Source organism: Bos taurus, chromosome 20 (assembly GCF_002263795.3).
Source record: "Bos taurus isolate L1 Dominette 01449 registration number 42190680 breed Hereford chromosome 20, ARS-UCD2.0, whole genome shotgun sequence".
Taxonomy (NCBI): domain Eukaryota; kingdom Metazoa; phylum Chordata; class Mammalia; order Artiodactyla; family Bovidae; genus Bos; species Bos taurus.
Genome location: NC_037347.1, coordinates 1,905,225 through 1,923,800, shown reverse-complemented (window position 1 = coordinate 1,923,800; position 18,576 = coordinate 1,905,225). Strand labels below are relative to the sequence as shown.

The following is an 18,576-nucleotide window of genomic DNA, read 5'->3' as shown; positions in this document are numbered from 1 at the left end:
ACAACATCACACAAGAAGCAGGACGCAGAACACACCAGTCAGCAGGAAGCACACGTGACAGGGAGGCCATGTGTTCCCACAGCAGTCATGCTCCTTCTCCTTGTAAATTCCAGTTTGATTTCTTAACCCCTCAGGGGAGTCAAGGAAAAGCAGATCCACAGCTGTTTTGGGGGGTGGGAGGTTGGGATGGGCACTCTCTCTCATCAGGCACTTATTAAGGACCTGGGGTGTGTACAGTGATAAACTGTTATTTCAAGCTTCCTCTGCTGAAACCCCCATGGCCCTCTTAACAGATGGTCTTCAAGAAGGAGCCTGGCATGTGCAGATGTGTCTGTCTGAATGCCTCTGCCTACTCACCAAGCTTGTACCACATATCACGGATGGAGAAGCCAATTAGCCGTCTCATGTCCCCATACCTAGGAGAAACAAAAAAAATGTCTGCTTCAGGCATCACCTCAGAGATTCTCACAAACCTCCCCCCTCCTTTTCAGGAGCTCCAAATGCAACCTACTTATTCAGGATTTTGTTGTATTTGGCGTGCGAGAACTGCTCCAGCTGCAGAGAATCCTGAGTGATAAAAGCCACTGCCAGATGAAAGTAGTTGTTCCACAGCTGTGAATGAAAGAACGGAGAACCGTCATCGGGAGGGCTGAAGTGGGGAAGCACATTAAACGCTGGGTAATGTGAATAATTTATGAAGATGGAAGAAGATAGAGGCAGAACCAGTTTAATTCTGTGCACTGCAATTTTCTAACTGGCACTGACTGTGAAATTAACATTCCAGCCAAAGGAGGACAATGGATGGATTTCTCTAGGCACTGACCATGTACATCCTCTCTCTGACAACAGGATTTGGGCAAGGAGAAAGATTTTAGGGCCGCTCTTTTTTTATTGCTGTTGTTTTGCTTCATTTTGTTTTTCTGGAAAATGAATAACTCAGCCCAGCTGGGTGTCCTGGTGAGATGGTTCTCTGCCCTAGAATTAGGGGGCAATAAGGGATAAGGATTTCAGTGACTCTCAGATCAATTCTAAAGGAAATCAACCCTGAATATTCACTGGAAGGACTAATACTAAACCTGAAGCTTCTGGTACAAAGAGCCAACTCATTGGAAAAGACCCTGATGCTGGGCAAGATTGAAGGCAAAAGGAGAAGGGGGCGGCAGAAGATGACACTGTTAGATAGCATCACTGACTCAATGGACATGAACCTGAGCAAACTCCAGGAGATACTGGAGGACGGGGAAGCCTGGTGTGTTGCAGTCCATGGGCTCACAAAGAGCTGGACATGACTTAGCAACTGAACAGCAACAACAGCGTCTCTGGAAGTCTTTCCTAATTCAGCTGGCAGCACAGGACCAGCCTGCCGCCTATTCCATCTTAGGCTATGTCGCCTTCTCCTTCCCTTTAGCTCTATGGTTTTGAAGTTCGGTCCTGGACCAGTAGCATTGACATCACCTAGGAACTCGTTAGAAATGGAGATTCTCTGGCCCCACTCCGACCTACTAAATCCAACCCCAGAAATCCATGTGTTCACAAGCACTCCGGTGATTCTCATGCTCATCTGAGTTCAAGGGCCACTGAGGCCCAGCTGATAAGTAGGCTTACCATAATTTTAACATTTACATGATCTCTTGGTGCTAAATGCAGAGACTAGAACACACTCCACCTGCTCACGGTGGAACTGGTCCAGCAGAGGGAAAGTGCTCCAAAGATTAGCAGAAGTGACAGTGACATTGATGCAGGATACAGAACGGAGAGATCGAGACTCAAACCAAGGCACTGCTGAGCCTCAGTGAACCCATCTGCAAGGAGAGGCGGTTACCTCTGTATCCACTGCAGAGGACTGTGGTAAAGATGATGTGGTTAAAGGGCGTGGATCTCAGAAAGAGCGCCAAAGCTCTGGTTAGCCTTATTATTCTTTTCATTATTCTGGTGACTTCTTTGGTACCAAAGCAAATAATAGTACAACCTGGTGCCTTTGGTGCTCAAGGGCAATTATTACAAGATGTCATGGCCCTGAAAGGAGCAGGTGGGGGACAGCTTTGATGGACGAAGCCCATACATGTCCAGCATCCTCTAAATGTTGACTAGCAAGAGGAGGGGTAACACCAGCTAGAGAAATCACCTGCCAACGAGGCTGCCATCCTTCACTCAAAGATGCTCACTGGAGGTTTCCAATGGCCAAGACTAAGTGAAAAGCAGCTATACTTTTGGTAACGTCCTTACTGCTGGCTTCCCTGGTGGCTCAGACGGTAAAGCATCTGCCTGCAATGTGGGAGACCCGGGTTCGATTTCTGGGTCGGGAAGATCCCCTGGAGAAGGAAACGGTAACCCACTCCAGCACTCTTGCCTGGAAAATCCCATGGATGGAGGACCCTGATAGGCTACAGTCCATGGGGTGGCAAAGAGTCAGACAGGACTGATCGACTTCACTTTCACTTACTGCTGTTACTTTCACATGGGTTTGTGGCTCCTGTTTCAGAGAAAAGCAAAACAAGCCCTTTGTTTTACCATGGGCCAGACACTTTCCCACATAGCCCTCCCTCCACCTCTCAGAACCTGGTAGCCATTATTAGACTCATTTTACAGATGAGAAGAACAAGGTTTAGAGGGGTGAAGTATTTTGCCTAAGGTCACACAGCTTGTTATACATACAGCAGAGCTGGGATTTAAACCCAGGCTTACTGATTGATGGGGCTTCCCTGGTGGCTCAGATAGTAAAGAATCCACTTGCAATGCAGGAGACCCAGGTTCAATCCCTGGGTTGGGAAGATCCCTGCCCTGGAGAAGGGAATGGCCACCCACTCCAGTATTCTTGCCTGGAGAATTCCACGGACAGAGGAGCCTGGAGGGATACAGTCCATGGAGTCACAGAGTTGGACATGATTGAGCGACTAACACTCACTTTACTTTTTCACTACTGATTGATACTCAGGTCTCTTTCTACATGCTGTTGTCTGTCTTTAGCAGAGACTACACTGACACATATTTACAGAACATCTTCAATGGGTCAGGTATCATCATGTGGGGCTAGGGCAGTGGTTACACAGACAGCAGTTCCTGCCCTCATGCAGCTTATACTCTGTTGAGGGAATAGCTTTCCTTATTTTACTTGAAACTTTATTTCTCAGAGTCCAAAAGACCAAGTCTTTCCGGGGTGCAGTGAAGTGACCTCCTGGCTTGTGGCCCCCACAAAATCAACTCAGCACACAGAGCCCAGAAGGACCAGATCCTATCCCTCCCTTCCTCAAAGTCTTCCAAAGGTGGCCCATCACTCTGAGAATCAGATCTCAAGCTCTTCTGTTTCCATAGTAACCCTGCCTCCAAACACAGTGAGGACCAGGGTGTCTCTCAGCCATTCCAGCTGCCCTTCCTCCTGGTGACCCCATGACTTGCAAGTTCTGGCAACGTGTTGCTTTGTTTGCTCAAGCCCAGAGCTCACAGCTCGTCCTGTTTTAGACCAAGATATGAAACCACGAGCCAAGGAAAGGGAAAACCTGGGCATGGAATGGGTTATTTTTTAGGGTGAGAAATTCCTGAATTTAGGGGATTTCAAAAGAGTAATCAGGATACAACAGGAAATAGATATGTAACAAAGTGAGCTGAATTGGTATTGCTTTTGAGAAAAATTCCAGAAATCTCACACCTAACATGTTTGAGAACATCTAAACATGTCAAATCTAATGAAACTTCTTAGTAAGTTCTACATCTATTCTACCTGACTTAGTCCCTCAAAAATGTTTTATGTCACCCTATTCCTGGTTTTCTTTTTGTTTAAAGTTGAGATCTAATTCACATATCGTAACATTAACTTTTAAAAGTATACCATTCAGTGGGTTTTACCATACTCACTAGTAGATTTACTGCTAGATTTACTGGTAGTAAATCATCACTGCTGCTGCTGCTGCTAAGTCGCTTCAACTACTATTTAATTTTAGAACACTTTCATCATCCCCCAAAGAAACCTTCCACCCATTAGCAACCACTGCCATTGTTCCATCCCCCTCAGCCCCTGGCAACCACAAAGCTACTTCAGTCGCTGTAGATCTGCCTCTTCTGCCATTTCAGAGAAATGGAGTCATAAAATATGACTTTTCACGTCCGGCTCCTGTCACTAAGCATGATGTTTTCAGGGTCCATCCACATCGTCACAGGTGTCAGTACTTCATCTATGTTTATTGCTGGATACTATTCTGGGTATCGCTATATACAGATAAACTACATTTTGTTTGTCCAATATGGACATTTGGTTTGTTTCTACCTTTTGGCTTTTAGGGCTTCCCTGATAGCTCAGTTGGTAAAGAATCAAGTGTGCAAAGTTGGTAAAGAATCCTGTGTTCAATTCCTGGGTCGGGAAGACGCACTGGAGAAAGGATAGGCTACCCACTCCAGTATTCTTGGGCTTCCCTTGTGGCTCAGCTGGTAAGGAATTCGCCTGCAATGTGGGGGGCCTGGATTCAATGCCTGGGTTGGGAAGATCCCCTGGAGAAGGGAAAGGCTACCCACTCCAGTATTCTGCCCTGGAGAATTCCATGGACTATATGGCCGATGGGGTTGCAAAGAGTCGGACACATCTGAGCCACTTTCACTTAGCTTCACTCTAAAACTGGAAAAAAATTACAGGAGGAAGATTAAATATTCTTGGGCTTCTCTGATAGCTCAATTGGTAAAGAATCTGCCTGCAATGCAGGAGACCCCGATTTGATTCCTGGGGTCAGGAAGATCCGTTGGAGAAGGGATCAGCTACCCACTCCAGCATTCTTGGGCTTCCCTGTGGCTCAGCTGGTAAAGAATCCGCCTGCAATGTGGGAGACCTAGGTTCAACCCCTGAGTTGGGAAGATCCCCTGGAAAAGAGAAAGGCTAAGCACTCCAGTATTCTGGTTTGGAGAATTCCTATAGTCCATGGTATTGCAAAATTTTTAGGGCTTCCCTGGTATCTCAGAGGGTAAAAAGTCTGCCTGCAATGTGGGACATATGCAGGTTCAATCCCTCAGTTGGAAAGATCCTCTGGAGAAGGAAATGGCAGCCCACTGCAGTATTCTTGCCTAGAGAATCCCATGGACAGAGGAGCCCGGCAGACTACAGTCTGCAGGGTCACAAAGAGTTCGACATGACTGAACAATTTCACTTAAGCTTAAGCTTTGGCCTTTATGGATAATGCTGCTATGAACATTTACATATGAATTTTTGTGAACATATGTTTTTGGTTCTCTTGGATACATACTAAGGATTGCACTTGATTTTCTTTTGATTTCCCTCCTTGAAGATCTTTGTGAATCATGAGACCATAGGTCCAGTGCTTCTTTTTCTCAGTAGATCAGAAATTATGCCCCCTAGCCTGGATGGGAGGGAGGTTTGGGGGAGAATGGGTACATGTATGCAGGCATGCACACTGTCACTACAGCCGTACCCTACGGACTGTAGTCCGCCAGGGTCCTCTGTCCATGGGATTCTCCAGGCAAGAACATGAGTGGATTGCCGTGCCCTCCTCCAGGGATCTTCCCGACCCAGGGATCAAGACTCCTGTAGCTCCTGCATTGCAGGCAGATCAAGACACCACTGACCCACTAGGGAATCCCGGATATATGTATATGTATGGCTGAGTCCCTTTCATCTGAAATGATCATAACATTGTTAATCAGCCTCACCTCAATACAAAATAAGAAGTTCAAAAGAAAAAAAGCAGTAATGGTATCCCCAAGTGTTTCGCCCATAGCCCCCTCCAGTTCTGCCCATGAGGCTCCGTGGGGCTGACCCTGGGACTAAGGGGAGGCTGTCCTGGCCAGTGGCTCCATGGAGGGCCTGGGAGTGAGCAGTGGCAGCGACTAGACACAGCTGGAGACTCGTGACACCTCCTCCCTGCACCTTCCTGACTCTTGCTCCTCAAGGGTCAGAGCCAAATGAACTAATCTGGCATTCCTGGCAGTTTCCAATGTTTTCTCCCACAGCAAACTGCCTATTCCAGGGAGGGGGAGGAACTGGTCTGTTCAGACTCACAGATACAGCACGAGCATCTCGGTCCCCATGGCACGGTTCATGGTAGTTCTCACACCTGCAGCAGCCAAGTCTCATCCTTTCATCAAAGCCCAGCTCAAGACCTACCACCTCCACCAGGCCTTCCCAGAAGGCAGAACTCATCAGGCCTGCTCAGCCCTTCCAGATTTGAGTAGTGTGAGTAGGTGCAACCAAAGACGTGGATTCATTCCATTTTGCATGCGAACTTGTGTTCCACTCACTTCCCATGACGTGATGGTCCAGTGGTTCAGAGTGTGCATCAGCACCTCACACGAGGGGATGAACACCAGTCTCTCTTACTGGCTGAGCTGTTGTTGGCTAGTCACTGGACCTTTCTGAGCCTCATTTTTCTTACTTGTAAAATGGAAAAAATCATGGTAACTACCATAAAAAGTTGTTATACGTGCTGGATGAAATAGTGTGTGCTTGGAGACACCCACCAGCGCGCCGTCGACGGCACGGTGGTGCTGGCCGTGGTGCTGGCTCCTCTGTAAGGCCCACCAGTACCAACGGTCCTGGCTTCCACTTACTTGTATCCTTAATGCCAAATTCCGCACAATGGCTTGAATACAGTGCTCCAGAAAATATTTATTTACTGATCTCCATTTTGTTAGAGAGATTCTCCAGTTGTTTCAGAAGATTTCAGGTTTTTCTTTCCTCCCTGCCCCGAGCTGCCTGGCGGCATTTTATTAAGAGCCCTGCTGGATGGCTCAGAGAAGCCACAGACTCTCTGGCTAAACACACAGGTTCCTTTTCCCTGGGGAAGAAGTAAGGTGATTTCTGATTGGGAATTTCATATTTTGAAACCACAGGACAATAGAAGGTTAAAGCTGGGATAAATTTACAGGTCATCTGATCCAATTCTATTCACAGATGTAAACAGTGAGATCCAGATAAATTAAACAACCACCCAGTCATACTGCTGTTGGGTGTAATTAGAACCCAGCTATTTTAATTAACTCTCAAAAATTATAAATGTAGTATGCATACAGTAAAAAAATTAAATGGTTGAAAGGTTAAATAGTAAAAGTTATTTTCCATCCTACCTTGGACCCAAGTCTAATTCCCCAGAAGACAATATTGTTAACAATTTACCAGCTATCCTTCCAAAATTTTTGTGTATGAACAAACATATGTATAGACATCTTTTTTTTAATAGTCTGCTCTATTTTGCTTTTTTCTCTCATCAGTATTACGTGCAGATGTTTCCACATTAGCGTACACAGATCTGCTTCATTCTCTTTTATTGCTGCATGGTCTGCTGCTTTAAGAATGCACTTCAATTTTAACCAGTCTCCTATTTACAGACATTTAGCTGGACTGCAACTTGTTTCTTCTTTAGCATCCATGCTGTAATCAACATGCTTGTTTATACGTCTTTATGCACGAGAGACTGTTTGGTAGTATATGTTCCTAGAGGTGGAACCGCAAAGGCCCAGGGTCTGTGCAGATTTTGTTACTGTTTGTTGTCTTTGTTGCTTGTTTTCATAGATACTATCAGGTTGCCTTCCAGAGTTCCAATCCAGTTACCAGCTCCCTTGTCATGGGCAAACTACCCTCTCTCTTTCAACAGAATCTAAAGGGGGCATCCCGGATGGTGCTAGAGCTAAAGAACCCGCCTGCCAATGCAGGGGATGTAAGAGACATGGGTCTGATCCCTGGGTTGGGAAGATCCCCTGGAGGAGGGCATGGCAACCCACTCCAGAATTCCTGCCTGGAGAATCCCATGGACAAAGGACCCTGCTGGACTACAGCCCATAAGGTTGCGTAGGATAAGACATGACTGAAGTGACTTAGCAAGCATGCAAACTACTACCCAGTTTTGTGATCTCAGTTCAAAAATCACTTCCTGGGGAAGTCCTCCCAGCTCGCTTGGACTAAAGTAAATTAACCCTCATTTCAGTCTGTTCACAGGATTCAGGACATATCTTAAGCAGAAGTATTGTGGTGGCCAAAAAGTTCATTCGGGTTTACCACGGTACAGAAAACCTTGAACGAAACCTTTGGCTAACCCAATCATTTATTTTGTCTCCTCTACCAGATATAAGCATCATGCAAGCAAGAGCTTCATCTCTTTATCTTCTGTTGTACATCCAGTGACTAAGATCATGTCTAACCCAGCATACGCTCAGGAAATATTTATTGAATGCATTCATTAATAAGCCCAGCACTTATGCATGTGTCCTTGTTAAATCCTCCCCAGAAACTAAGCTATTTGTATTATGGTTCTCCCCATTTTTAGAGAGCAGGAGATTGAGGCCCAGAGAGGTTGAAGAACTGGCCCAAGGTTCCATAGTTATAAAACGGTGAAGCTGGCATTTGAATCCAAGTGTATGTGTCTCCAGAAGGTCTAGTCTTGAACTACTCTGCTCTTCTGTTGAAATTGCTTTTCTTCTTCTTTCTTGATATCCCATTAGCCTTTTTTGCTGGTTGAGGTTCATCCACTGGTTCATCAGATATCTTTACAGCAGAGACATCAAGAATCTTTGATCCTATAAGATTCTTTCTCAATGGCGTTGAATTATTATTTACCCCAAATTATTAATTAAAAAAATAAAGGCCCAATACCCAGGGTTGCTAAAACACAGTCATTGTACCCTCCCCTGTGGTAGAAAGACTCAGGTGCCATGGCCATTCTGAAGATGCCATTAATTTTGGGAGTGAAAGTTTCCAATTACAGATTCAGGTTGGGAGCATCACCTAGAGGTTGTCTGTGGCCCTCAAGCTAAGCAGACAGCTAAGCTGTCACCAAGCACGTGACCGCCTTGCTGCCTAGAAGAGGTGTCCTGCGGTGCCCTCCCTGTGGGGAGTGCTCTGGGCCTCTGCAGGGCTTCAGTGAGTGCTGCACATGCTCCTTCTCTCATTTTTTGCCATCTCTGGTTACACTGCCCCTTAGAGAGACCAAGCCTACCCTCAGTCTTCCACAGTGGCTGGGGATATGCTGGTAGGTTTTCATTTCACAGGGTCTCCAGTATAGGTTCAAAAATGATCCCAAGATATTAGCTGCCCAGATGATCCAGAGATGCCTCAAGACTAAGGCTGGAATTAATGAAGGCAGAGCCAATTAGAGCTTCCCAAGTGGAGAGAATGGTCTTAGTAGCAAGCAGATACTCGCCTAAGATGGAAATATTTACCTGGAGCCACAGAGCACATCTGGTCCACTGATTCCTGAGCCAATCAGAGTTTTTAACATCTAGAGGGCCAGGAAGAGCTAACATGAACTGACAGTGTTTCTGGAACTACCTAGAACTGTCTGTTAAGTCCAAAAGGCACCCTATTTCTGAGAGATAGTACAGAAGAGTGAAAAGACTGGGGTTGAATTCCAGCAGCCCCACTTAATAGTTGATGACCTTTAATAGGAAAATCAATCACTTCTCTGAAGTTCAGTTTACTCACCAGTAAAATGGATATTTCCCAACCTAACAGGGTTGTGATAAGGGTCAAAATGCCCTACATCAACGCCTAACAAAAGTTAGTCATCTTCTTCAAAAGCCTGGATGCTAGAAGATGGATTTATAGTCTGCTATTGAGTCTCCAAGGTCCTTGAGGGCAAAGCAATGTTCTGCTTTGCTTCTGAATTTCTCAAAGCTTATTGTAATAGTCTGGACTCATGAACACTGCTCTTAAAAATTCTCACTGAGTTAAACTGGAAATCTTCTCTTGGTCTTCCTTGACCAGGCAAAGAGATGTGAATGTCAAGGCCCAGTATCTTGAATATGCCTGGGAATGCAAATTTTTTTAGCCCCAAGCAGGAAATGTCATTTTTGTAATTCCCAGGTCTCATCACCTACAGAATGGCACCCACAGAGCTTCCTGCCTTTTTGCCCTTTGAAGCATAAAACCCCAGTTTCGGAAAAGATACTCAGGATAATCCAATTGCACTTGCCCCTCCTCTGGACAGCAGCTGCCCAGGCCAGCAGCACTTAGCGATGGATGCTGTTGCTGCTGATAGTAAATGCATAATTAGTGAAACCGTAAGAAGGAAACAAGGCGTGTTCCAGCAGGGCACAGAGAACAGATCCATTCTCACACACGTGGGGTGAAGGTGGGACAGCGAAGGTTGAAGAATGGTCCTCTTCTTGAGGGCTTCCCAATAAATACCTATGGAAGTCTCATTAGGAAGAGACTTATTTCACCTTGGAATGTTGGCCACTTTCCAGTTTACAGATCTCGTGGGTGTGACGGTCCTAGGCAGCGTTGTGGTGACCAGAAAGGGGCCTCCCTACGGTCCTGTTTGCGGAGGACTGACACAGGGGTTCCCCAACCTGACAAGTCTAGGAGCATCATCGCCATCACCACGGTCATCGAAGTGATAATTACTGTAACTATAAGGAGTTAATACTTATTAAACAGCCACCACGTTCCTGGCATTGTTCTAGGTATTTTCCATGAATTAGTTCACTCAATCCTCTCAACAACCCAGTAACATAGCTACTGTCAGTGCCATCACTTGATGTGGAGGACAGTGAGGCACAGAGAGATTCAGTAATTTGCCTAAAGTCACAGAGCTCTTAAGCTCAAACCTCCCATATATGAAGCCCCTACTTCTCTGGACAACTTTCAGATGCAGATTTCCTTTCAGGAAAACTGGATAAACCTAAGAGAATGGCATGGATCTGAGCTTCTCTTGGAAAGTATCCCCTTAAGACCATGGAGGAGAGCCAGAGTCAGGAAACCCAGGCTGGGGCTGCCATTGCCAACGCCCATGGAAAGAGACGAGCAAACCAGCCCGTGGTTTTATGGCACAAACGTGGCCTTGCCGCCGGCCCCTAGGGGTGCTGTTCCAAGCTGCCCCTTCAAAAAAGCTATGGCCTTATTAACTTCCCAGATCACATGCTCATAACTGGAGCCTGCAGGCATCTGGGCCATATTTGGAAGAGGATCAAATACTTCTCCGGATTCAAACAGCCAAAGTGACATGTTTTGTTTCCATGTCAAAGATTTATACCTCTCACCCAGCCCCTGCCAAGCAATCAACCCAGTGTGGGGGTGAAGCTCCAGCTCTAGCCCGTGCCCGCAGTGATCTGCAGGCTCCGGTGCCAGCCACTGCTGTGCGTTCAGGCCACCTCTGCACTGACACGCTGTGTGACAGGCTGTCTGCTCATCGCCTGGGAGCCTCAGTGCCCACATACCCCCAGCAGAGAAAATCACAGCCATGGTGTCTACCTTGTAGGGCAGTCGGAAGGACTGAGAAAGATAAGGCAGAAAGTGTGAGATCCTGCACATCCAACACTGTCAGAAAAGGGCAGCTCTTCCTTTTATCATCATTATCATTCTAGTTCAGTTGCCTGATTTAAATACAAGGCAGTGGGAGAGAATCGTGTTCAAAGATAATGTGGTGGTGGTTTCATTGCTAAGTTGCGTCCAACTCTTGAGACCCCGTGAACTGTAGCCCGCCAGGCTCCTCTGTCCATGGGATTCTCTTGGCTAGAATACTGGAGTGGGTTGCCATTTCCTTCTCCAGGGAATCTTCCTGACCCAGGGATCGAACCCAGGTCTCCTGAATTGCAGGCAGATTCTTTACCGACTGAGCTATGAGGATAATATTATTCAAAGATAATATTTATTGAGTATTTATAGGCTGGTGCTGCTAGCAGAGTGGATCTCACAGACCTCAGCCCAAGTGTCACCTCCCCAGTTGTTGTTGTTCAGTCATTCAGTTGTGTCCAGCTTTTTGTGATCCCATGGGAATGCAGCATGCCAGGCTTCCCTCTCCTTCACTATCTTTTGGAGCCTGCTCAAACTCATGCCCACTGAGTCACTGACGCCATCCAACCATCTCATCCTCTGTTGTTCCCTTCTCCTCCTGCCTTCAATCTTTCCCAGCATCAGGGACTTTTCCAATGAGTTGGCACTTTGCATCAGGTGGCCAAAGTACTGGAGCTTCAGCTTTAGCATCAGTCCTTCTAATGAATATTCAGGGAATATTCACCTCCCCAGGGAGTCCTACTGTGTGCCAGACACAGAGCATAGAGTCTCTGTGGCTTCATACTCCCAAACTGACTTTCTACCAGAGGAAAGAAAGAGAATGGGCACGTAAGCAAATGAGAAAGGCAGCAGCAAGCAGTGAAGAGACTACAGAGGCTAAGGGGCGATGCGCACTGACCACGGGGCGGTGGGGGCCCTTCAGAGAGGATCAGGTAGGGAGGCCTCCTGGAGCAGGAAGTGTTGGATCAGGAACTGCTGGGACCTTCCTAACAGATGAATTTCCCAAGCAAGTGCATGTTTCCATTCCTGGAAAAACCCCTTCAAAGTAGCAAGGGAGGCGTTATGAGAATTTTACACAAGAGTCCGCTGAGACACGGATGCAGTCCAGGCCTTGCCTGAGGTTGCTCGGTGGGTCAGAGCCCAGACAGGAACTGAACACCCAAGACGAGCTGGCAGAAAGAGCTGTTGCCCCAGTTTGCTGGCTATTCCCTAAGCTTGCGCTTGAAGAGATCCTGGGGATCAGGGGCTTCCCTGGAGGGGGAAATTCCCTTTTAAGGATCTTCTCTCGACACACCTCAAGCCAGAAATAGCAACCCGGACTTGTCCACAAGGCTTTGAAGAGCTGGTTCTTCTTGCCGGGCCATGAGCAGATGTGTCGCTCTGCCTGCCCAGGACCTCTGAAGCTCACAGAGGTCCTGGTCTTGTCTGTGTGCTAAAAGTGATTTCTGGAGGTATCAGAAAGTCACAGAGTTTCATCTTTCAATATCTAAGAATGGCTGCTTTTCTAGGTACTGGTGAATAACAAAGTAAAAAAAAAAAAAGTGATAAATTTTTAAAAGGTAACACCCACTCTGACAATGAATGAACGCAAGTCTCTTCATTAGCACGATACATTATACAGTCACATTTGCATATGCTCCTCAGTTGATGACTATTTAATCAAGCACTGGGTTCCAAACGCTAAGTACTTCCTTCCCTCCCTAAACCCGCACCACTCTGGGGAAACCCCCCGAGGCACAGGCATAGCTCCCAAGTGTTTCAGGATGTGCCATCAGCCAGGTCTCTGGAACAGCCCTGCCAGGACAGTTCAAGGCACGTGCAGCGCCTTACACTCACCTGGAACTCAAAGTTGGTGTTTTCCAGGAATTTCTGGTTCATGGTTTCTGCAAACTTGTTGATAGCTCTCAGGAAGACCCTGGAAGAGGGGAGAAGGTCAGCAGGCCATCTGCGCACGCTACCCTAGATGTCCCTCCCCCATGCTTCAGCCTGAAGGCCCTTCAGCGGGTGCCCCGGAGACTGAAGGAAGAGGCCGGCCGACCCGTATTAGCATCTGCTCACACTGCGGACCTGGGGCCGAGTTTACCTGGCCCTGTCTGGCTTCCTTTAGAAAATGTGTATTGTCTTTTGTTCAAACTGTTACAAGCTTGTGGCAGAAAATTCATGTCATCCAGAAAGATAGGAAGAAAAATTGCCTCCCCGCAAATAAAATAAATAAACAAACAACACGCCAGCCATCCTATCATCTAGGGAAAACCATCCTTGACATGTTGATGAATGGAATTTCAAAGGTCTCCCTAGACATATACACACAAACCATATTTTAAAGATAGCATTTTGATAAATGGGGTTAAGTGATAAATTCTGTTTCACAGCCTCTTTTACTTGACAATAAACTGTGTGTTCCTTTCATGCCAATGAATTCAGATACATATCATTCCTTTTAATCACTGAAGAACATTCTATCGTATGGGTGCATCACGGTTTCTTTCATCAGTCTTTCACTGACGGACTTTTATGTTGCTTCTCAGCACTTCCTGTTGTAAACAGTGTTTCAGTGACCACTCTCCTATGTATGCCTTGCGTCTCCCATATATACCTCTTCTCGGCCCTTCTCTTGGAAGTGGTGATGCTGAGCAAATCTTATGCGTATTGAACATTTTTGTATCTGTTGTCAAACTGTGTTTCTTCTTGAATGTCTTGCCATCCATCTCTTCCTTTCCTTCCCCACTACTGACTGCCCTTGTAGCCTTTAACTCTTGCCCTTGCAACCTCTAGAATGCCCTGCCCTGTGGAATATCCCCAATCCTGTGGATCGCCCACTTCAATGGCCCCCCAAGGCCCACGGGATAAGTCCAAGCTCTTTCTTTTGACAGTGAATGTCCTCCATGACTGCCCCACCTTCTGTGCTAATATTATCTCTCATGGCTAATCTGTGCTTCAGGTGGTTTTCGGAATGTACAGCTGTGTTCTTTTGTATAGAATGCCACCTCCTTCTAAATGCTTTAGGACATGGTCTGTTGCATCTTTCAGGACTCCAAAAGACAGTCAGTGCAACTGCCTTTCCCAGACTGGATCACCATCTACAAGAAGTTATTTCTATTTCTATTTCTATTGTGATTCAATAACGACTGTCTCCTCTACTGTACTTGCCTTGAAATCAGAGACCCACTCCATAATCTCATCTACTCTCCAACCTACATGCCTCTGACTCCCAAATTTGATATCTTCATCCCTGGCCTTTCTCCTGAGCTCCAGCTTACATTCCAGCTCTCAGCTCTGTGCTCTCACTTGAATGGCTAATAGGCATTTCAAACATACATGTCAAAAGCTCAGCTCCTATTACCTGCCTCTTTCTGTCGTCTTCCCATCTAAGTTAACAACAACTCCATTCTTCCAATTGCTCAAGGGGTGGGGAGGACTCAGCATCCTTAACTTTCCTTTCTCTTACATCTACACTTGACCTGTCAGCAAAACCTCTTAGCATCACTTTCAAAAAACATCTAAATTCAATTACTTCTCATCACCCACTGCCCACTGAACCAAGCCACCATCATTTCTCTCCTGGATTTTTGCAACTACCTTCCAACTGCTACATGCCTTTCTGTGGCCAAGTCTGCACGGTGCACGTGTTTGCAAGATCTAAGAGGGCAGGGGCCAGACCTTACCCGTACCATAGTCTATAAGTTTTGATTAATAGTAGACAATCAGTAATTTCTCTACTGAGTTGCTGGTCCAGAGGAAATGTCTATTTGGTTACCCATGGGAAGCCAGAAAAAGCAAGTGTTTATTAGGAGGTTATTGCTTTGTGTACTAACTGGGACTCAGTTCTCCTTGGGAGCTTCTGAGGGACTGTATTGAACATACTGGAACATGAGAAGTATCCTGGGCTGTTTCCCATGAATGCCAGCCCATTGCTGGTTGAAAGTTGCTCCTAGAGACTTTATGTCCCTAGCATTTCTGGTCTACCCTGCAGGTGGGCTGAGCAATCTCCTATAGCCAGAGAAAGCCCAGGGAATGAAGGAAGAAGGAAGCTCTCAGGATGCACAGGAAATGTCCATCTAAGCGGCAGATATATTTTGGGTGGGCCATGACTGTGGGAAAGGCGACTATAGCTACATCAGGCATTGCTTGTAAGGAAGCTGGACCGGTGTTCATCAAACACTAAATGTTCAGGGAACAAAGACAGGAATGCATCCTGGTGTCAGGATCACAGGATTTGCACACACACACACAGTTGGATGGGTTTTCTAGCGTTGGCACTTCTCAGCAGTGTGGATTTGGGACATGTTAATATCATGCTTGACATTTAAGTGTCCTTGCTTGCACAACAGCAGCAGCGTAACCCCTTTCACAGGGTTTCTACAGGGTGTAAAGGCAAATGTATGGTCAGTGCTGAGCAGAGCGCCTGCCACGGGGTGACAAAGGCACCATGGCAGCTACGGCCACCCAGACCCCTCTGGATGACTTCATTCTTCTACTGGCAGGGACCCCTGACAGCAGAATGCACAGTCAGAGGACAAGCTGCAGCCAGCAGCACTGTGTAAAGACGGGAAATAAAAATCCCGCAGAATCCTCCACCCCATCAGGCTGCCAAAAGTGAGATCTCTTCGGTTTTGTTATTCTGTCATTTGCTAGTATGCCTTTGCAAAAACACTTAAGTTTTCTCCTTAAAGATTAGCATCTGATTCCCCAGATGGAAAGGCACTGAGTGGCTGTCATATTACGGATAAACATCTCAGACTGTCTAATATGATACCAAAATGAGGGGTTTTACACATTTGCAGCAGTAATAAAACTATCAGTACTTTCAGTAACAGTTATTATTTTGATTGTCAACCTAAATCTGTCTCTGCCTCGCAAAGGCCAGTCCAATAACCGAGAATTAATTAGCCCCCTGTGCAGATGGTAGGGACTAGTGGCAGATAGGGGCTGAACGACAGTAAACCAAGGCTCTTCCCTCTCTCTGGATTCTTCTGCAGCCATCCTTTGGAAATCAGAATATCACTTGAGTTTGATTTCCCAATATGGGTTTGGAAAAGCATGTCTTTTGTATTTTCTAAAAAAAAAAAAAATTGTGCTTAAAGCTTAAGCATTAATTTGTTGAAGTGGGTTGTAATGAAAACACACTCAACTCTTTCTGTTACTTTAAAAAATGAACTTGAATTGTTGCAAACAAAAAATTCATAATCAAATATCAACCTAATATTTCCTGCTGAATTTCCTCCGAGATGCTGAGCAGGCTCTAAAAAAGTTAATAATAACCATAGTCACAGGTACCAACGAGCACCAGGCTCTGCACTAAGTACTCGGCATAGATGCCTTCCTGGTTTTTGTTTTTTTTTTTTTTTTAAATTCTCACATTAGCTCTCTGAGTTAGATAATCATTTTCATTTTAGAGACGTGAATTTAGTTAACTTTCCCAAGAAGCCAGCTAATACATGTAAAAGTAGGATTTAAACAAACGTACGGTAAAGGCTAATACAGTTTTGTCAAGAGAACACACTGGTCATAGCAAACACCCTCTTCCAACAACACAAGAGAAGACTCTACACATGGACATCACCAGATGGTCAACACCGAAATCAGACTAATCATATTCTTTGCAGCCAAAGATGGAGAAGTTCTATACAGTCAGCCAAAACAAGACCAGGAGCTGACTGTGGCTCAGATCATGAACTCCTTATTGCAAAATTCAGACTGAAATTGAAGAAAGTAGGGAAAACCACTAGGCCATTCAGGTATGGCCTAAATCAAATCCCTTATGATTTATACAGTGGAAATGAGAAATAGATTCAAGGGATTAGATCTGATAGACAGAGTGCCTGATGAACTATGGACAGAGGTTCATGACATTGTACAGGAGACAGGGATCAAGACCATCCCCATGGAAAAGAAATGCAAAAAAGTAAAATGGTTGTCTGAGGAGGCCTTACAAATAGCTGTGAAAAGAAGAGAAGCGAAAAGCAAAGGAGAAAAGGAAAGATATACCCATTTGAATGCAGAGTTCCAAAGAATAGCAAGGAGAGATAAGAAAGCCTTCCTCAGTGATCAATGCAAAGAAATAGAAGAATGAGAAAGACTAGAGACCTCTTTAAGAAAATTTGAGATACCATGGGAACATTTCATGCAAAGATGGGCACAATAAAGGACAGAAATGGTATGGACCTAACGGAAGCAGAAGATATTACAAAGAGATGGCAAGAATACACAGAAGAACTGTGCAAAAAAGAGCTTCATGACCCAGATAATCACGATGGTGTGATCACTCACCTAGAGCAAGACATCCTGGAATGTGAAGTCAAGTGGGACTTAGGAAGCATCACTATGAACAAAGCTAGTGGAGGTGGTGGAATTCCAGCTGAGCTATTTCAAATCCTGAAAGATGATGCTGTGAAAGTGCTACACTCAATATGCCAGCAAATTTGGAAAACTCAGCAGTGGCCACAGGACTGGAAAAGGTCAGTTTTCATTCCAATCCCAAAGAAAGGCAATGCCAAAGAATGCTCAAACTACTGCACATTTGCACTCATCTCACACACTAATCAAATAATGCTCAAAATTCTCCAAACCAGGCTTCAACAGCATGTGAATCGTGACCTTCTAGATGTTCAAGCTGGATTTAGAAAAGGCAGAGGAACAGAGATCAAATTGCCAGCATCTGCTGGATCATTGAAAAAGCAAAAGAGTTCTAGAAAAACATCTATTTGCTTTATTGACTATGCCAAAGCCTTTGACTGTGTGGATCACCACAAACTATGGAAAGTTCTTAAAGAGATGGGAATGCCAGACCATCTGACCTGCCTCTTGAGAAATCTGTATGCAGGTCAGGAAGCAACTGTTAGAACTGGATATGGAACAACAGACTGGTTCCAAATAGGGAGAGGAGTACGTCAAAGCTGTATATTGCCACCCTGCTTATTTAACTTACATGCAGAGTACGTAATGAGAAATGCTGGGCTCGAGGAAGCACAAGTTGGAATCAAGATCGCTGGGAGAAATATCAATAACCTCAGACATGCAGATGACACCACCCTTATGGCAGAAAGAGAAGAAGAACTAAAGAGCCTCTTGATGAAAGTGAAAGAGGAGAGTGAAAAGCTGGCTTACAGCTCAACATTCAGAAAACTAAGATCATAGTATCTGGTCCCATCACTTCATGGCAAATAGATGGGGAAACAGTGGAAACAGTGAGAGACTTTATTTTTCAGGGCTCCAAAATCACTGCAGCTGGTGACTGCAGCCATGAAATTAAGATGTTTATTCTTTGGAAGAAAAGCTATGACCAACCTAGACAGCAGAGATGTTACTTTGCCAACAAAGGTCCATCTAGTCAAGGGTATGGTTTTTACAGT

General features: G+C 45.5%; 1 protein-coding gene across 2 annotated transcripts in view; it reads right to left on the bottom strand.

Annotated features, from left to right (window-relative positions):
- The window catches only part of DOCK2 (dedicator of cytokinesis 2), a 457,600-nt gene that overhangs the window by 78,378 nt on the left and 360,646 nt on the right, over positions 1-18,576 (bottom strand). For both annotated transcript variants that reach the window (XM_024981420.2, XM_024981421.2), the window contains 3 exons: positions 13,061-13,139; positions 512-612; positions 358-416 (listed from right to left, as the gene is read on the bottom strand). In XM_024981420.2, coding sequence (XP_024837188.1) covers positions 358-416; positions 512-612; positions 13,061-13,139 — 239 coding nt within the window. The remainder of the gene's footprint in view (positions 1-357; positions 417-511; positions 613-13,060; positions 13,140-18,576) is intronic.